At 34.9% G+C, this 21,011-nt stretch overlaps 1 protein-coding gene across 1 annotated transcript; it reads left to right on the top strand.

Annotated features, from left to right (window-relative positions):
- The first annotated feature begins 5,436 nt into the window (after window positions 1-5,436).
- On the top strand, window positions 5,437-8,314 carry Ppp4r3c (protein phosphatase 4 regulatory subunit 3C). The gene has a single exon (XM_090326318.1). The coding sequence runs from the start codon at window positions 5,496-5,498 to the stop codon at window positions 7,803-7,805; it is 2,310 nt and encodes a 769-aa protein (XP_090182444.1). The 5' UTR covers window positions 5,437-5,495; the 3' UTR covers window positions 7,806-8,314.
- Window positions 8,315-21,011: the final 12,697 nt, after the last annotated feature.

The raw sequence follows: 21,011 nt of genomic DNA, 5'->3' as shown, positions 1-21,011 counted from the left end.
ACTGAATATGAGATCTAGTATCAGAAAAAAAGAAAGGAAGGAAGGAAAAAAAGAAGGAAGGAAGGAAAGAAAGGAAGGAAGGGGAAGATAGGAAGATATACAGGAGCACATTTTTTACCCATTTATATATGCTTAAGATTATAACATTATTTATTAATGTATTGATTTTATTGTCAGGGTCATGTATAGAGGGGGTTATAGTTATATTCATAAAGTAGTGTGTATGTTACTTCTTGAATATTGTTACCCCTTCCCATGTTTTTCTCCCACTTATAATATTATTTATAATGTAGGAATATTCTGGTTTCTATTAATGTCTATTAAAAGAGAAGAGAAAGACAATGTGATGTGCTTTTTATTTTTTTTTGATTTTTTTCATATATTTTTATTGCAATTAATAGAAGGGTTACATGATATTTGCCAGATAGATGGTGCATTAATTCCCATACATTGATACCTTTTCACATGTCTTGGTCTCCAATTCCCTCCCCCCCCACACCCACCCCTCATCTTGTTTTCCCCAGTTCCCTATCCAATTTCAAATAACCAAATACTGAAGTGCTTAAATACACAAAATTTATAAAATTAATTATAAAGTTGATGTACAATGCAGTTAATTATGTAAGCATGGTAATGAGTACATTTCTTTTTGAATGAAAAAACCACTTGGTATCAAATCTAAACCCATACTTACGGCAAAAACTTGGACAACCTTGCTTATGTTACAATCTCTGTACAGTAAATAGTTTAAGAAAACATCCAGAGGTGGATGGAACAATCAATAAAACAAAATACCAAGCTAAAAGGTTTTAATAAAAGAAGAATTTTATTTTTTATAATAAAAGATTTCCAACATAATGACTACTTGCACACATTTTTTCTTTCATATCACTTGCTGACTACAATGATATGGGGGATACTAAGACTAGTCAGGACTTTGCTTTGCTGTGCTGTGCCAGAACAAAACAACAAAAGTATTCAAATGATTTAGCAATTTTAGATGTAAAAAAGTTCTATTGAGAAGCGAAAGTAGAGCAATGCTAGGTTGAGAGATGAAGAGGCTGTTCAGAGAAGTAATTCTGAAGGACTAAATTTTTAGAATGACTACAAAAGATGAAGATACATTTCAAATGTAAAATATATACTGTCAAGGAGATTGTGTAAAAGGAAATAACAAGAAAAGAGAGGTACTTTGTGAAAATGACTTGCAGAGAGGCCAGTGAGGGGCAGAAACTAAAGACGAGTCTGAAGAAGTAAGGCCTGTGAGGGTATAATGAGTAGAGTTTTGTTGAAAAGGATATGAAAATTCTGGGTACAGCTGGCAGGATCTACAGAACAACAATTTCACTTCATAGTTTTATCAGAAGAAGGGATTCCTTATGCATGTCATCCATTATTTTTATAATAAATATACATAAATCCTGGCAAATAGAAATATTGGGTAACAAGATTGCAAACAAGCTGTTTTTAGTATATCAAATATGGAATGTTTGACTTTGTAAAACTCACTTTTCATTGTTAGAATTTAGTAAGATGAGCTGAAAATGATTAGTATTAGTCTTTCTTAGCCAAGTTGGATTCGTCCTCTCTGGAGTACACTTTAGCAGTGTCCTTATGACAGGGAGAGTCAGGTGCTAACAGTGTTTAGATAGTAAATACAACTCTACTATTCTACTTTCTCTCTAATCAATCAACCAACACATTTTTTAAATGTCACAAAAGGCCACAGGTGTTGGTAATTTACAGCAATGATATTTATTTGCCAGGCACTAGTGGATCATACCTGTAATCCTAGCTACTCAGGAGGCTGAGATCTGAGAATCTCAGTTCAAAGCCATCTCAGGCACGAAAGACCTTGATACTGTTATTTGTAATTAACCACCAGAAAACCAGAAGTGACACTGTGACTCAAAGCAGTAGAGCACTATCCTTGAGCTAAGGAGCTCAGGGACAGCATCCAGGCCCAGAGTTCAAGCCTCAGAACCACCACCACCGCCACCACCAACAACAAAAAGATGTTTATTAAAATTCACCTTTTGAAGTCACTTTCAAGGGAACTACAGTATTATTGTACTTATGAAATTAAGAAATACTAAGACCTTTCATCTTTTTTACATGATAATATAGTACAGGGTAAACATCATAATTTAAATTGTATTTTTTGTCAGTTCTGGAGCTTGAACTCAGGGCCTGAGCACTATCTTCCGGCTTTTTCCTCAAGGCTAGCCTTCTGCCACTTGAGCCACAGCAGCATTTCTGGCTTTTTCTATGTATGTGGTATTGAGGAATTGAACCCGGGTCTTTGTGCATGCTAGGCAAGCAATCTACCACTAGGCCAAACTCCTGGCCCTCAATTGTATTTTTAAGTACAAATAAAAGTCAGCTTTTTTTCTGAATGCTTTTTGGTGAAGAGTACAGGCAGGAGAAGCATTCAGATATTATTGGGGTTCTACATGGAGAAGTCTGGGTTTGCTTGGCACCGGTGGTTTGTGCTTGTAATCCTATCTACGCAGAAGGCTCAGATCTGAGGATCATGGTTCAAAGCTATCTCTGGCATTAAAGTCTGTGAGACTCTTTTTTCTATTTAACCACCAGAAAACCAGGAGTGTTGCTGTTGCTCATGTGGTAGAATACTAGCCTTGAGCTGAAGAGCCCAGGGACAGTGCCCAGGCCCAGATTTCTAGAAAAAAAATCTGTTTTGAAGAACAAAGAGTTTTTCAACTCATGTCTACAATCCTAGCTATTTAGAGAGCTGAAACACAAAAGTTATTAGAAATGTTCCAGAAACACGATCTCCAAAATAACCAGCAATAAACAGGGAGAGAATTGTGGCTCAAGTAATAGAGAATTAGTTCAACATGGAAACCTAGGGAGTTCCATGTCCTGAACTCAAACCCTAGTACTGAAAATACTTTCAAATTGTGATGACATCACCTACTGCAGGAGTTGAAGTGGTTTCTTCATTGTTTTGGAATGTGAAAGTATTTTTCCCCTGTAATATGGCATTAATAATATTGTCCTCATATCACTAGTGTATAATTAAAGGAAAAAGTAAATGGTGCATATAAAAATTATTTACAAGCTCCTAGAATATGGCATTTACTTATTGATATTATTTTGCTCACTGTAAAACAACATTAAGAAGAAAATATCATTTTAAGTAAGTTTCACTAATGAAGCAAAAAGGAATATTATTCCACATACAATCTAGACAGTGAAAGAAATGAGTACAGAAAATAAGAAATGTGTACTTGAGGCTCTAATAGGTTGTAAGGAAAGTCTTGTTAACCTAATTAAGATAAAGGAACTTTAATTCCCCTACAAGAAACTTACAGTGATTACACTGTGAGCAGACACAGATTTGTGATGGTACTTCTCAGGGAATGGAACCTGAGGGCATGTTCACAATTGACAGTATTATAATTGATTTAAAAGTTGTCTTTGATATAAAGATAGCAGAGACAAGCTGAGCTTTTCGCATAAATGTTATTACTATTGTATTTTTACATTTTTTGAAATAATTATGTTATAACTATGTGTCGGTACTTAGTCATTGACTCTTTTGTTTAAAGGTTAGGTATATGTGTAAATGTTTACAAACTAGCAGTAGTTTGACATTGATTTAATTTTGCTCATGAAATAAGTTTCACTTGCATTCAATTCCCCTACTAACTTAAAAGAACTATCCTAGCAAATATTTCAGAAAATTGTTGTTGTGGAGGAGACATTGCAAGAAAGGTATGTGTGTTGTCACAAATAGGACTCTCCAAGTTCAAATATGCTTGATGTGGTCCTGTTCTCAATTCTTTCTTTGCAATGACAGAGTTAATGCTATCTAAAAAAATTTAAAAAACAGAACTGCAGAGCTGCTGCTACATCAAAAATCAACTTAGTTACTATTAAAATTATATTTAACAGAGTTGCCATATCCAAGCTTCTGTTTTCCAGTTGGCTATACACAGATGTGGATCTAAAGAAGGAAGTGTGTGACTTTCATTTTGTCTTGATTATTTCATGTTGATTACAAATTATATAGATGGGAAGAATGTGACATAAAGTGTAATGAATACCAAGAAAAGAAGGGTATAACAGTTCAATGCCTGGCTAAATCAAATTTGTAATTAGAAAGTCATATTCAAATCAGAAATTTTAAGTATGTGACCTTTTCCAATTCATTTAACTTCTCTTTTTCTGATCCTAAAAGGATTATTAATAGTTCTCTCTTGTTACCGTATTATGAACATTAAATAAGAATATACATATAAAGTTCTTTTCATAGCTTCTTGAATATAGTAACCAAGTATTATACTTGATCAATTGTATTGCATTTCTTCTTCAACATAATAAGCACCCTAAAATATTAGCAGTTGTCACAAGGTAACAATATTTTTGTCAGTCATGAGGCTTGAACTCAGGGCCTGGGCACTGTCCCTGAGCTCTTTTGCTCAAGACTCCATTTCCAGGTTTTGAGTGGCTAATTGCAGATAAGAGTGTCATGGGGGCTTTTCGAACTGGGCTGACTTCTAACTGTGATTGTCAGGCCTCAGCCTCCTGAGTAGCTAGGATTATAGGCTTGAGCCACCAGTTCCAAGCCTGGTTTTAATTACTGGGATATAAAATAACCAATATGATAGTTAATATGCTTGAAAAATGCAACTCAACTCTCTGGCTCAGTCCTTCCACAAGAATAAGCTGTATGCTATGGATTATATATATATATATATATATATATATATATATATATATATATAAATGGTTTACCTATTGTGCTAGAAGATAATACTTTAGGTTAAATGAAACAGAGCAAAGGGAATACCTTCCCTCAATATAATCTCAGGGGAAGACTTATGACAATAACTCGACCTCTTCTCTTTGATTCTATATGGGTTTATGCTCTATAGGTGATTTTTACTCCTATTTCTGACTTAGCCCAGTCATATATGAACCCAGAATGTTAAGTGAGGACTCTATACTGACATAGGGCTTTCATTTATTTATTTACTTTTTCTCAGTAGACCTAAGCAAAAACCCTTTATATAACCAGCATACTCTAATTTCTAAGCTTTCACTTGCAAGCTTTGTGGCAATTTCATGAAACAAGTTTAGCTTTTGTTACATAAGTACATTTTTATAGGCAGAATCCTAGGGGGAGTCACAAGATTCTTGCCACAACTGAGATATTCTTAGCCTAGAGCAGGCGCAGAAACTTGTTCTCTAAGAGTAAGTAAGGAGGAAAGCTGGGGATATTTCCAGTAGGGGGAAGTGGGAAGTGCAACAGGGCCTTTGGATGAATCCAGTTGACCTCTGACGTCTCCCACCCTCCCCCACCTTTAGTAGCCAATAGGCATCCTCAGTCTTCTGTTAGCAAATTTTCGAACAGCTATCTCAGACGCGTCACTGTTGTTACTAAGGTAACAAAAATGACTTCAGGCTACACAAAGTAAAGGTCTGTCTACAGAAAGACCAGGCTTAACGTGGAAAGGCTAGTGGTCTTAATGGCAGGCCAGAGGAACCGTGTAAAAGTCTATGTCAAAGAGGAAGATGAGTCATGGGAACCAATAGGTACCGGAGAAATATCCTCCAAGTACATCGAGCGTCTTCAAGGAGTTTGCCTTCTTGTTCACTCTGAAGAAGATGGCTCGGTAATTCTACAGTCCAAGATACGTGGGACTACAAATTATCAGAAGCAAAAGGGATTGCTAATTATCTGGTCCGAATCTGGAGACCATGGTACGGCACTAAGCTTTCAAGACCCCAAATGTTGTATGGACATCTGGGAAGATATCTGCTTAGTTCAAGGTAAAGATCCTTCTCTGGAAAATACACAAGGGTTTTTGGATGATTCAGTAAGCAACCACGGAACACCTCCAATCAGTTATCTCCCTGAGCTTCCAACGTGTGAAGTTGCTACGCTTGGTCAAATTGCAGATTTAATTGGTTCTGTTTCTACATCAAATATCCAAAGGGAAAGACTGGCTCTAATCTTGGAAAACGAAGATTATATTGAACAACTAATGAGGCTCTTTCATACCTGTGAGAATCTTCAGAACACCGAATGCTTACACCATTTATATAACATTATTAAAGGAATATTATTTTTTAACAAGACTTCATTATTCGAAATCATGTTGTCTGACACATATATTATGGATGTGATAGGATGTCTGGAATATGATCCCTGTTTGGCTGAACCAAAAAGGTATAGGGAATTCTTGACCAAAAGTGCAAAGTTTAAAGAAGTTATACCAATAACAGACTCTGAACTAAGGCACAAAATACACCAGACATACCTAGTGCAATATATTCATGACATTCTTTTGCCTGTACCATCAATATTTGATGAAAACCATCTTTCCACCTTTACAACGTTTATTTTCTCCAGAAAGGTTGATATAATTAGCATGCTACAAGAAGATAAGAAGGTCTTATTTGAAGTTTTTGCACAGTTAAAGGATAAAGCAACAGATGATGAAAAACGACGTGAACTATTACTTTTCTTCAAGGAATTCTGTGAATTTTCCCAAGCATTACAGAACCAAAACAAGATTGCACTATTCCAAACATTACTACAACTTGGAATCATTCCTGCTCTTAAAATTGTAATGAACATGAAGGATTTTCAAATGAAGTCAATGGCTACAGATATACTTACTTACCTAGTAGACTATAATCCATTCATGGTCCAAAAATGTGTCATGGAAGAAGCTGAAGAGGGAGAAGAGAATGAACTTACCATTAATATATTAATTCAACAAATGATTCAGGATAGTGATCCTGAGCTTGGAAATGCCATTAATTTGATGGTACTTCTTCGTTCTTTACTCAACCCAGTGAACATGCTGGTAACGCCTGATGACTGTGAAAGAATTGAATTTCTAAATTTCTTCTATAGATATTGCATGCATAATTTGATAGCACCACTTTTATGCACCACTTCGGACGACAAAGATGATCTATTTGAAGCGGATGAAACCAAATATTGCCTTAATAACTATCAAACAGCACAGCTGCTTGGTTTAATTTTAGAATTACTAACATTTTGTGCAGAACGTCACACAGACTACATTAAGAACTATATACTGAAGAAAGATTTGCTGAGAAGAGTCTTGATGTTGATGAATTCAAAGCATACTTTTTTGACCTTGGGTGCTGTCCGCTTTATGAGAATGATAATTAGCCTTCAAGATGAACTCTATAATTGTTACATCATCACAGGCAATCTTTTTGAGCCCATTGTAAATGCTTTTCTGCTTAATGGAACCCGATACAATATGTTAAATTCAGCTATTATTGAGCTATTTGAACATATAAGATTAGAAAATATCAAGTCTCTTATTATACATGTGGTGGAAAATTTTTATAATGACTTTGAATCAATAGACTATGTTCAGACATTCAGAGGATTAAAGATTAAATATGACGAAGAAAAGGAAAGGCGAAGCCGAATAAGGAAGAACTTACGCACACGACTATGCAGTCAAGTATTTCTCGCACAAGCTAAAGCAATGAAAGAGAATGAAGAATTGAATCTTAAGGAAAATATAACTGAAGCAGTTCTGTTACCAATATTAAACAACTCTACAGATCATTGTGACGATGCAACAAATGGAAATGACAGAGAAACTAAAGACCTTCCCCAAACTGATGACCTGAGATTATATTTACCTAAATCTGCTGCTGATAGTGATGAAATGATTAGCCCACAAATCAGTAAAAATGTTTCAGTAGAAAATGCAGATGATGGTATAGAAGAAAAGGAAGAAGGTGAAATGTCACCCAGTAAAATTCTTCATCTTAGCTCATAAAAGCGTTTGAGGAGCCTCGACATCTGATTAAAATTCTGCAAATGTCAACCAGATGAAAAGTACATTCTAAAAGACTCCTAATTTTAACTTCCAACATATATCATGATAAGTTGCAAATATAATCTAAAGTTTAATTCTGTTAAAAATGCTTCTCATAGTATATACACAGAATCGAAAAACCTAGCTAGTTACACTGGAGATACTCCCACCAGGAAAATCTTAGTTTGGGAGTGGGAAATATGGCACAATAATACTCTTGTACTTTTGATACAGGGCTGTGTATTAGAACCAACTGAAATGATTCTGTTGCAAAACCTATAATTTATTGCCTAGATAATCCAGCCTTATTATTCATTCTTTAAGCTGCATTTTCAAGTGAAGCTTATATTTGAATGGAAAACGATGTCAACTGTAAAAAATGTAAAGTTCTTAGAAACCTCTGTGAAGATGAAGCAAAATTGTGATAATTGGAGAATAGCAACTTTTCATATGTACTTTCATGAATAAAATGTGGGCTATAATCAAAAGATGTTGTTGGTGGTGTGACTTGTTTTAAATATAAGGTATGCTAAGTATCACCTGAGTAGTATGTACAAAGCATTTCTCTCGGACCATTTTTGTGAGTAAAAGTACTTTCAACTGTACACATTGTAAGTTATTTTCTAAATCATTACAAAGCTTGTCTTCCTTTTAAGAACAACGGTTTAATTTAGCAAAACATATATGAAAGAAGTACAAGTGCAAAAACAAAAATCAGGCATGGTAAGGTGTGCCCATATTCCTAGCTACTCTAGCAACAGAGATCGTGAAGATGCAGATCAGTGCCAGGGTCTTGGTGATACATGCTTGACATGCTAGCTGTGAAGGAGGCATAGGTAAAGGGTCAAAATAAGACGCTGCCCCAATGTAAAACCTGGAGATCCTATCTAAAAACTAAAGGAAAAATGGGCTGGAGTTATGGTTCAAATGGTGGAACACCTGTCTAGCAAGCAGGATATTCTGAGTTTAAACCCAAATATTCAAAAGAAAAAAATCTAAATACATCAAATATCATCAAGTATTTATCACTCTTCAAGTTTCCTCTTGTGTTTTGCAATATTTTCTTTACAATTCACTGCTTTCTAAGTCTGTCTCAGGCACAAAAGAAATGTTAATGCTTGTGATACTTCTACCCTTTCATTTTTCTGAAATTGGAGAGAACATATTTTTATGTCTTTATATTTTACTCATTATATATAGTTGTAATCATCAGAGACTCTATCATGCACGTCAGATAGTGTAGTTTTCTTTACATATTAAAAGCCTTTCAAAACGAAAAAGTATTGAATGAAATGGAATTTAATCTAGAAGCTATACTTGATTAAGAAATATTTATGTATCGAAGTCAGCACATAGACCATGATATTTTTCTATACAAAGGTATAATAAGGGAGACACATTATCAAACACATGTACAAATGAACGTCTAAGAATTTAGTTTCAAGAAGGACTTCAGTTGTATTTTTAGATGAGCGATATAACTTGCTTTATTATTCCTAGGCTCATTTATCCCAAACAATACTTTTTTGTTATGAAGTTAATGTGAATTTAGGCTATTGATTATAAAAGATATGATGTCTGTGTAGGTAAGAAAGTATAATTTTCCACAAAAGAGATATACATCTGTATGCTAAAAGGCAACTTTCTTCTTTAATAGCTGCTAATAGTTATATTGAAAAGTCAGAAATTAAAATATGACCCTGAAATTCTAAAAATAAAAAGTGCCATGTTAAGTTTATTACTTTGCCAATGAGATACAGTTTATAGAAAACTAACATATTTCTGTGTAGACCTACAAAATATTTTTTTGGTCGTGGGACTTGAATTTTGGGCTTGGGTGCTCTTTGCAAGCTCTTCAGCTGAAGGCTAGCACTCTACCATTTGAGCCACAACACCACTTCCAGTTTTCTGGAGGTTAATTGGAGATAAGAATCTCACACACTTTGGCACTCGGGCTGGCTCAGATCTCAGCCTCCTAAGTAACTAGGATTAGAAGTGTGAGCCACTTGCTCCCAGGATAGATATTTCCAAAGGAAGAAGCAATAAGTTTACCGTCCAGGCACCTACTGGCTCATGCATATAATCCTATCTAGACAGGAGGCTGAGCTAGAAGGATCCAGGTTCAAAGCCAGCCCTAGCAGAAAAGTCCCTGTGAGTCTCTTACCTACAATTAAACACTCAAAAATGAGAAGGGGTTCTGTGGCTTCATGTGATAGAGTATTATCCTTAAGGAAAAAAAAATCTCAGTGACAGTGCCCAGGCCATGAATTCAAATTACAAAACAGAAAAAAAGTGATAAACACAAATAGTAAGATCAGATATAAAGTCTACTAGAGTTGACATGACTTCAAGAAATATATATTAGAGAGGATTCAACACAGCAGGAAAACATTTTTCGTACCATGCTATTTAAATGTTTTAATGGGAATATTCATGATTATATGTCAAAATGCAAGAAAGTAATGTTTTTCTTGACTAGAATGCCATGGAGACAGTTATTCATCTTGTATTTTTGCATATATTTACGCCTTTGTGACAGTAGCATATTTTCTAAAAGAAGATACTTAAAACTAGATAAAGAAGTCTGCTTAGATATTATTTCTTTTTCTTCTTTTCCCACCAGCTACTTTAATCTGCAACAAAAAATTGGGCACTGTATCAGAAAAAGTATTTACATTTTATTATATTTTCTCCAGTGAGTTTCTAAGGAAAGAATAAACATGGATAGGTGCAATGGAACTAAAAGATGCAGTGATAAGAGGACAAGTAAAAAATAAAAAAGGACAGTAAATCTCTTGAGCTGTGAGACTGTGACCTCTATGAGCTCTTTTCTGGTTGCAACTACTTAATGTTAGGGGAGCCAGCATGGCAAGGAAGCCAAATTGCCCATCATATGGCACAACCTACTATTAAGGAAACATTTAAGAGGGCAACACAAGAGCACAAGAGCAAGAGCAAGCCTTACTATCTACCACTGAGTGAAAAATTGACCAAAATTTTCAATCTTTCTGGCTTTAGTATGTTAGAAAGATACTATATTAAAAATATGTAAATTCATTGAAGTATCTTGACAAGTAATTTTAAAAGTAACTTTAAGTACGTTATGATTTGAGCAGAAGAAAGAGTTGAAATACTCTTGTATTTACTATGAAATCCAGACAAGTGTTTTTGGAGAAGTTCCCTGAACTCATCAAACAAATGACTTCTGGTAAGTTTTAGAGTTTAGTGGCATTCTAAGCACCTTAAAAGGGATGATAATGTAACAGAAAAAGCACATTTTCAGAGAGCCCTTGACGATAATGCAATTTCTGTCTCACTCAAGTTCTAAGACTACATTCATGAGCTTCCTTTCCCTTCCCTTCCCTGTCCTTTCTTTGTCTCACCTCTACCCCCTCTCCCTCCCTCCTTCTCTCCCTCCCTCTCCCTCCCTCCTTCTCTCTCTCTCTCTCTCTCTCTCTCTCTCTCTCTCTCTCTCTCTCTCTCTCTCTCTCTCTCTCTCTCTCTCTCTCTCCTTCTCTCTCTCTCTCTCCTTCTCTCTCTCTCTCTCCTCTCTCTCTCTCTCTCTCTCTCTCTCATTGACTTGTACTCTACCAACTGAGTGAATGGTGAACCCTAGTTTTTTTTTTTTTTCATTGTCCTTTCTGGCCTTGAAGTGAGTTGCTTTGCTCTGCCGCACTCTCCTCTACCACTAGGACAAATTCCCGGCCCAAAAGTGAAAATTTTGATCATTGTCAGTTGATTATCTCAGGAGTTTGTTGTGGTGATATTATAACTACCCCCAAAATGAAAAATAGATGTACCATATGATACTGGGATAATGATTTCACCTATATCTGTAATATCTTTGAAGATATGCAAAACCATATTGTGAGTTTATTTAAAGGCATATAAATCTGGATACAATAAGGTATCACCTTTTTTAAATCAGATCAAATTTTAGCCCCAGTGAAGAATAGTGCCTTGAAATTGTGGGAACAGCATGTCCTAGCCACTTTATAAACACGAGCCCATGTTTCTTTCTAGCTTTCTATTGGATTATTTCAGTGTTTCCTTTATTCCTTCATTGTATTAGACATTCTTTGTATTCTAATCTGACACTTACCTTTAAATTGTAATATTCATACTTCATTTTGCACAGACTAAATTTAACCAGTCTATCTTTTTATCAGTTTATCGTTTTGTACTAACTAAATTTAATCCATCTATCCTTGAGTAATAGAAAGAAAAGAACCTTTCCACAGTATTTATTACATGTGATTGATGTTTGATGTGTCTGATATATTAACCTGTTTTTGCTGCAAAAATGTTGGTCTCTAAACCATTAGACCCAAAAACAAACCAGTTTGAGATACATTAGTTTCTGCAATACAGCAATAACTAAATTGAGCAATTATGTGGGTACTATTTACAGAAAACTGCTGAAAACTACTTCTTTGGACAGTTACTAAGGCAACCTTCTGGAAAAAAGAAGACATGTGAATGGGCTGAGAAGCCTGTAAGCTATCAGATAACACAGATAATTTCTACTGTACATATTTTCAAATATACTGTATAAAATCTGAAGAATGATTTAATCTATCACATTTGACAAAATGTATAGTAATTTTATATATCAAAAGATTGCAAAATATATAAGAATGAGAGATCCACTTTATAGCTAAAATAAGCTATTCTTGTCGATTGAAATACTTAGCAATTTCATATTAGTGGACATTGATGTAAATGTCCACTTTTCTATGCAACATTATATTTACTCTTTATCTTCTCTATTTTCTATCAACTTTGGGAAATATTCTAAATTTCAAAAAAGAAATTCAGTCTTCCAATCATGCAAAACAATTTGTTTCTTTCAATGACAGTATAAAAATTTTATCTTTCCCAAAAACCCATATCCTAATCACTGAAACATATGAATATCATATTATGTGGAAAATCTTTGCAGAGTGATAGAGAGTTTTGAAATGAGAAGATTATTCTAGTATATATGAGTAGGCAGAATTTCATTTATCTGTATCTGGAAATAAGGATAGACAAAGGATAAGATATATAAGGATTAGAAGACAAATAGTGACACACAGAGAAAAATGCAATGTAAAATGGAGCAGAGGGAAATTTGACATCCTAGCTGGAGTGTTTTGGCCACAAATCAAACAATACCTGAAATCACTAGAATCTAGGAAAGTCAAGATGCAGATTCCATCTTCAACTCTCCGCAGGGTAGAAATCCTGTTGATAACTTCATTTTTCACCCAGTGGTATTGTTGGAGCTGGGGGCTTTACTCTTTTGAGCGCATAGTTTTGGCGTATTAAGCATTCACTTTATGATAATTTTCTATACAGCATCTGCAATAAACTGATTTATTGTATAATAGAGATATACATTACAACAACAATGATATTCTGTTAGGTGCTCATCTTTAAAGTCTTGGTAAAATATGGAATGGGAGTAAAGTGAGGTAATTTTATTCTATTCCAATGAATTTTCAAATATACATATTAATAAGCATAATGTTTATAATTTTTTCTATGAAAATATTTAGAAATGGTGAAGAAATAAATATGCTTTCATAGTTATTACAGTAATGTTTAGAGTAGCAAAGTCTGGGAAACACCTAAGTGGCCATTATCCAGTGATCGGATAGTAGAGAGTGTACATTTATAAAAAATACTTAAGCATGGGCCAGGAGTTTGGCCTGGTGGCAGAGTGATTGCCTTGCGTGCACGAAGACCCAGGTTCGATTCCTCAGTACTACATACATAGAAAAAAGCCAGAAGTGGTGCTGAGGCTCAAGTGGTAGAGCTCTAGCCTTAAGAAAGTCCAAGGACAGTGCTTAGGCCCTGAACTCAAGCCCAGGACTGGCAAAAAGAAAATACTTAAACATAAGAACCTCTTCTCTGTTTTAGATAATGTACCAAAGTTGTAAAACAAAACTGAACTAAGCAATAGTTGCTCAAATGAGTCACTAGCCCATTTATACAGCTCATATAAAGAACTTATATGAAAAGAGCTTGTGCGACTCTTAGCCCACTCACAGAAACTCTAATTGGAAATTTGGTTAAGCTAATTTTTAAGAAAAGTTTGTGGTAGTAATCTTGTTTTTATTCTGATCCCCCAATTATACCTACCTCTTGGAAGTGAAGGCTGACTCATGGTGTTTTTCATTGCTAGACAAGTGAGGAAATTTATTTAAGGATACCAGCTGGGAACTTTCAGAAGTGTTACCTAAAGTTTGAGTGGCATAATGTCCTAATAGTTGACACTAAAGGAAACATCTAAAGGAAATTCTCTGAGGAATTGTTCAGAGAGAAACATGATCAAATTATGAACAAATGACACTTCTGCCTACAAAACAAGCAAGGCTTTGAGTGCATTTTCCATAAATGAGTATGTTGATATGAGATCCAGAAAAGTAGAAGGAAAATAGTTCAAATCTATCTTAACAGGGACTTATCTCAAAATAATATGGAAAGAGAAATGGGACTCAAGTCTGAATAATCTGCTAAGTAATGATCAGAAACTGAACATAAAGGCAATTAAACTAATCTTGTTAATGAATACCTAGAAGGTCTTTAAAATTTCCCTGTGAGAGAACAAGTAATCTTTGAACAACTGGCAACCACAGATTTTGGGGGAGCTAAAAAGTTGAAGTGAAAACCTATCCTAAAATTGTCAGAAATTAGACTTATAAAACCAGAAGTAAAGGGAAGAGAGAGAAGGGGGGATAAAGGAAGGGAGGAAAGGAAGGAGGAAGTAAGTAAGGAGATAGACATGTTTGGGGAGGGAAGTGCTGCTCCTTTTCAGTTTTTCCACTAAACATTTTATTTTTCAAATTAGATGTGTACATTGTTTGAAAATTTAAGCTGATTATTACTAATACTATATGTAAGTAATTGGGAAAAGTTATAAATACGATCTGAGACAAGAAAATCCTTGAAGAATACTTGAAGGCACCATGGCAATGCTTGCACACTATCAGCTTGAACCTTTTCAAAAAAGAATGCCAGAGTACAGAGTAAAATGATCCAAACAGAGATTCAGGAAATATTTTCTAGATACACCCTTAAGTAACAAATTATTATATAAAAATACTAATAGTCGCAGGCTAGATATGTTAAAAATCATTTAACTTCTAGTGGAAGATTTCAATGAAAATGACAATGAGAAAGAAGGCTACAATGAATCTGTCTGCATATTTGTACAATATAGGGTTTAATGATTCTGCTTTCTGCTGTTAAGAACCTTGGCAATAAAATGAATAATTCGCTAGGAGTGTAGCCTAGTTTTAGAGTGCTTGTCTAGCTTGCGGGAAGCACTGGGTTCGATTCATTGATACCACATAAACAGAAAAAGCTGGAAGTGGTGCTGTGGCTCAAATACTATAACCAATGATAACAATAGTAAGCTTTGGGGGCCGAGAGTTTAGCCCAGTGGTAGAGTGCTTGAGTAGCATGCACGAAGACCCGGGTTCGATACCTCGGTACCACATACATAGAAAAAAGCCAGAAATGGTGCTGTCGCTCAAGTGGTAAAGCTTTAGCCTTGAGAAAGTCTAAGGACAGCACCTAGGTCCCGAGTTCAAGGCCCAGGACCAGCAAAAAATAGTAAGCTTTTTAGGTACCTGCAGTTATTAATCTCACAGATTCTGATAATATAATCACTATAATGATGAAGAATCATTCATAATGAAAATAAATATTACACAGAAACTTCAACAAGGGAACTATTTATATGACAGAAATATTGCCTTTTATCCAATAAATGAACTTTAGTTGTGAATGATGAGGAGCAAAAGGAGAATAGAGGATGGATTACCAATAAACTGTGTGACAGCTAATAACCTTGATGATGTTTTAGCATTTCAGTTACCGTAGCTCACTCAAAATGAAAGCAAAACTAGCTAATAACCATAAGGAAATGAGTTCTGTTTCTGTGATAGTAATACATGCAAATAGATACTTAAAAATATATAAGATACGCAGTGCTTGCTTAACGCCCTTAGGACTCTTGATTTAATCATCCCCAAGGCATAGGGGAAAGAACCATGGTAAGTTTATTAGGGAAAATTGTTGGATTTTGGAATTAGGTCAGTCAAAAGCATGGACTCTTTATTATGTATGTATATATTTTTTCATATATTTATTGTAATTAATATAAGGATTACATTATATTCACCAGATAGAAGGTTCATTACTTCACATACATTGATACCCTTTCTTATGTCTTGGTCCCCATTTTCCTCCCTCACTCTCGCCCCTCATCTTGTTTTCCTTCCTTCCCTATCCGACTTCAAATAACCAAACACGCATATATAAAATATATCAGATAACCAGGTGAAAGACTGCAACAATATGAGATAACCAAGGGACAGCAAAAGAGATGAGAGATAACAGAATACATTAAGGACAACAATCATTCATTATATGGCTTTTGTTTGTATGTCCTGGAGGTCCTTTCATTTAGGGTCATACTATATCGCCTTATGTATCTAGGATTTGTTCTATTGTAAATCTCTGCTAGAAGATCCCAAGGTTTCTACTGATTATGCCAAATGAGGGAAACCATTGAGCCTATGTTCCTTTGAGTCTGGCTTACTTCACTTAATATGATATTTTCTAAGTCTTTCCATTTTCTTACAAATGGGGTGATGTCATTCTTTCTGACAGCAGCATAGAATTCCATTGTGTATAAATACCACATCTTGTTGATCCACTGAACTGAGGGGCATCTGGGTTGGTTCCACATCTTTGCTATGGTAAATAGTGCTGCAATGAACATCGTTGTGCTAGTGGATTTAGTTTGCCCTTGTTTATGGACGATTGGGTAAATGCCAAGTAGTGGAATTGCTGGGTCATAGAGGAGGTCTATACTGCCATACTGCTTTCCATAGTGGTTGAATGAGTTTGCACTCCCACCAAACAGTGTAGTAGTGATCCCTCCTGGCCACATCCCCGCCAGCATCTGTTGTTATTAGATTTCTTGATGCTGGCCATTCTAACTGGAGTGAGGTGGAATCTTAGAATTGTTTTGATTTGCATTTCTTTTATGGCCAGAGATATCTAGCATTTCCTCGTGTGTCTATAGGCCATTCTTATTTCTTCTTCAGAGAAGACTCTCTTTAAGTCTTTGGCCCATCATTTAATGGGATGGTTGTTTCTTTGGAGATTAGTTTTGGAGTGATACAATTTTTTGAGCTGTTGATATATTTTAGATATGAGGCCTTTCCTTTGTCCATTGTATGGTTAATGAAGACCTTCTCCCACTCTGTAGGATTCTAGTTAATTTGCTAGCGATGTCCTTTGCCATACAGAACCTCAAGCATGAACTCTTAAGAAACCTCCATGTAGAGTTACTTTGTGTGAAATTTGGAAACATATCTCAAGTGATTTTGTCACTAAACAGTATAAAAGTAAATGATAAAGAATCAGTGATTTAATTAAGCAATTTATTTTTTAGTTTACTAATGTGAACACTTGTTCCAGTAACAGTTTAGACATATTGTGTATTTGTAGGCTACCATGTGTTATATGTCTGTAATTCCTAATGGAGTATACAGAATTACTCAGGAGGTAGAGAAAGGATATTGTCCTTGAAAGTAAGACTGGGGAAAGTTACTTTATATAAAAAAATATAGAAGCTTGCAAGTGAGTCACCCTAATTTCAATCCCATCTGACAAATATATATTGCAAATTATATTTTATATGGTATAATAATTAACATATTTTATAGTTTTCAACTATTCATAAATATGCATAGCTTATATAATATTTAAAAATAGAATCTTAAAACTGTACAAGAATTTTCCCTTCCTGGAAAAATTAATATTTTTATATGTTCCTAAGTAATTTACTATCAAAGGGTTTAAAACATAACTCTGTGTTTGACACACCATAACCTCAGACTGTAAGGTTCATAAGGATTTTAAAGAATAGAATATACCACTTAAAAATAATTTGTAAAATGTATAATGTAGTTAAGGTAGACCACTGCTTGATTAAGCACTCATTCCATGTGGAATTGGGAACTGACAATGGATCAGCTTCTGGCAACTTAAGTGAGGCTTCAACTTTATTATGTACGCACACATGGCTAGCAGATCATGGGTATATCCTTAGAATTCATAAGCTAGAATAATTCACTTACTGATAATTTATTGTTATTGCGCCTAATCCTGCAAATTGCTATCGGAAAACAAACCCTGATATCACTTTGTAATCCTAATAAAGGTGTCTGACTCCATTCTGCTAGATGAAAAGTTCAGTGCTGTTTTCCTTTTAATTGTAATATATTTCCTGCAAGAAATTAACTTTTGTTAGATGAGTGCCTATATTTATGATGGTTCTATTTAAAATTTAATTTCACATAGCTTCTGATATTTTCAACCCTATTGATTACTTATAAATATAAGTTCCTGCCATTTAAATAAGATAAAATTTTACTTCACAAGGGAAATTATGTTTATAGCAGGGGTTGAATTGAAATTTCTTTTAGTGATAATAGCATGCATATAATTTCTTGAGTAGTTACTACATTTAGATAATGTAGATATTGATTTTAATGCACTTTAAAAAATGAAATCTACTATGTTCCAGACATATTTTTGCCAGTCTTATTCTGGTCTATCTCTGGGCCTCTTTGTGCTTAAAGCTAGCAATCTGTGGGCTGAGAGTTTGGCCAAGTGGTAAAGTGCAGGCCTAGCATGCATGAATATCCAGGTTTGATTCCTTGGTACCACAGACACAGAAAAAGCCAGAAGTGTTGCGGTGGCTCAAGTGGTAGAGGGCTAGCCTTGAGAAAGCTCAAGGATAGTACTCAGGCCCTGATTTCACACCCAAGGACTAACAACAACAACAAAAAAAGCTAATGATCTACCACTTGAGCCACAGTGCCACTTCCATGTTCCAGAGATGATTATGATAAATAAGATAAACTCAAATACTGCCTTACAGAGAAAAGGTTAATTGGTTGAAGAAAAACAATTTTAAAAAATAACAATTGAAAAGTGCTCTGCCAGAAAAGTATGAGTGTTCCTAACAAGGACATTCTAGTTGATGCTAGAGGGTCAGGGAAAGCTTTTAGAATAAAATAACAGTCACTAATTTGCAAGATGAGTAGGAATGTGTTTAGTGAAAAATATTCAATGAAATGAAATACTTGAAGAAGAAGAATGGAAAAAGACCATAGTGAATTCATTTCACAATATTTCATTTACATTTAATTCACACAGTGAATACCATTTCACAAACATCCATAAGGATGGGAAATTAAAGTTTATGAAAACTACAGGAAAAAGCATTCTATTTATTTTCTATATTTCTATACTGTTTGTAATATGATTACTTTATATCTCCTAATTTGACATTACAATGCCTTAGTGTTATGTGAGGATCCTTTTAATACATATACAAAGGAAGCAAACTAATTTAATATATTCAACTTCCCCCACCTTTCAGTTTTGTTTTTTTAAGAACAAGTTTATTTCTAAATTACACATAGTAATATTAAACTGAAATATAAAAATGTGTATAGATAATATTAAATCAGTCAGATGCATCAAGGCAAGTGTGAACTAAAAAACAAAGTGTGGCTAAAAAACAAAACAGGTGGCACAGCATTTCATTAATAAGTATTTGGTGATGCTTTCATACTGAAAATTAAAACTTCTTTTAACAAGGTTTCTAGTTCAATAGTAGCTTGTATATTGATAATTTTTCCAGGTAAAGATTTATAATGCCTTCATGTAGTCAATAATATATGCAGTTTTTGTATACAGAATATATCAGAGGGTATTAGTGCATTGCATGTTTTAAAAGTATACTTTAGCCAAATGCCAGGAGATCACATTTGTAATTCTAGCTACTCTACAGTCCAAGTGTAGGATAATCTGTGCTTCAAGGTCAGCTGGGAATAAAAGATCAAGATACTCTATCTAAAATAATCTAGGCAAAACAGGCCTGGAAGAGATGTGCCTCAAGTAGTAAAGTGCCAAGCTAGCAAACTTGAGTTCCACCAAAAGGCAAATCCAAAACAAAACAAAACCTCTTAAGAATAGTACAGTCTTTAAGGGGTGTGTGAGTTTGGCCTAGTGGTAGAGTGCTTGCCCAGCATGCACAAAGACCTGGATTTGATTCCTGAGTACCACATACATAGAAAAGGCCAGAAGTGGTGCTGTGGTTCAATTGGTAGAGTGGTAACCTTGAGAAAGCACGAGGACAGTGCCAGGCCCTGAGTTCAAACCCCAGGACTGGCAAAAGTTAAAAAATAAAATAATTTTAGTAGTTATGTGGAATTCTTTATTTCTTAAAAAAAGAAGGAAGGGAGGATGGAAAGAAGAAAGGAAGGAGGAAGGAAGGAAGGAAGGAAGGAAGGAAGGAAGGAAGGAAGGAAGGAAGGAAGGAAGGAAAGAAACTTCACATAGTACATTAAAAACAACAATCACAAAGATAAACCTCTTGTTTCCATATCCTAGAGTACATTCCACTTAGCCACATCCTATATGGCCATATGCCCATAACTATTGAGCTACTGTGACCCTCTGCTAGAAAAATCCTAGACATATACTAATTATTCCAAATAAGGGAAACCATGGAACCTATGTTACTTTGGGTCTGGCTTACTTCACTTAATATGATTGTTTTCAAGTCTCTCCATTTCCTTACATATGAGGCAATGTCATTTTTTTTTCTGGTGGTGGTATAGAATTCCATTGTTTACAAACACCACATTTTCTTCATCCATTCATCTACTGTAGGGCATCTGGGTTGGTTCCATATCTTAGGTATGGTAAATAATGCTGCCATGAAAATGGTTGTACTGGTAGCTTTAGTATGGTCTTGTTTTCTGTAAATTTGGATAAATGCCCAGGAGTGGGATAGCTGGATCATAGGGGAGCTCTATGTTTAGTTTTTTGAGGAATCCTTATATGCCACTTTGCACTAGTTGCACCAGAATCAATTCCAATGGATCAAAGACCTTGAGGTAAAAGCAGACACCTGAAAAGTATGGAATAGGTGAAACACAAGGGCTACTTTGCACAGGATGAAACTTTCTTAACAAAGACCCAGAAACTCAACAAATCAAAAAAAAAAAGGATGGACACATAGGACTGCAAAGCTTCTGTATGGCAAAGGACACAGGTAGAAAGTTTTAATAGAATGCCCACAGAATT

Source organism: Megascapheus bottae, chromosome X (genome assembly GCF_031878675.1).
Source record: "Megascapheus bottae isolate mThoBot1 chromosome X, mThoBot2.hap1, whole genome shotgun sequence".
Lineage (NCBI taxonomy): Eukaryota > Metazoa > Chordata > Mammalia > Rodentia > Geomyidae > Megascapheus > Megascapheus bottae.
This window is presented reverse-complemented; position numbering and strand designations above follow the sequence as displayed.

Coding starts and splice junctions, on each gene's coding strand:
- Ppp4r3c (XM_090326318.1), top strand. CDS start 5,496: ATGGCAGGCCAGAGGAACCGTGTAAAAGTCTATGTCAAAGAGGAAGAT.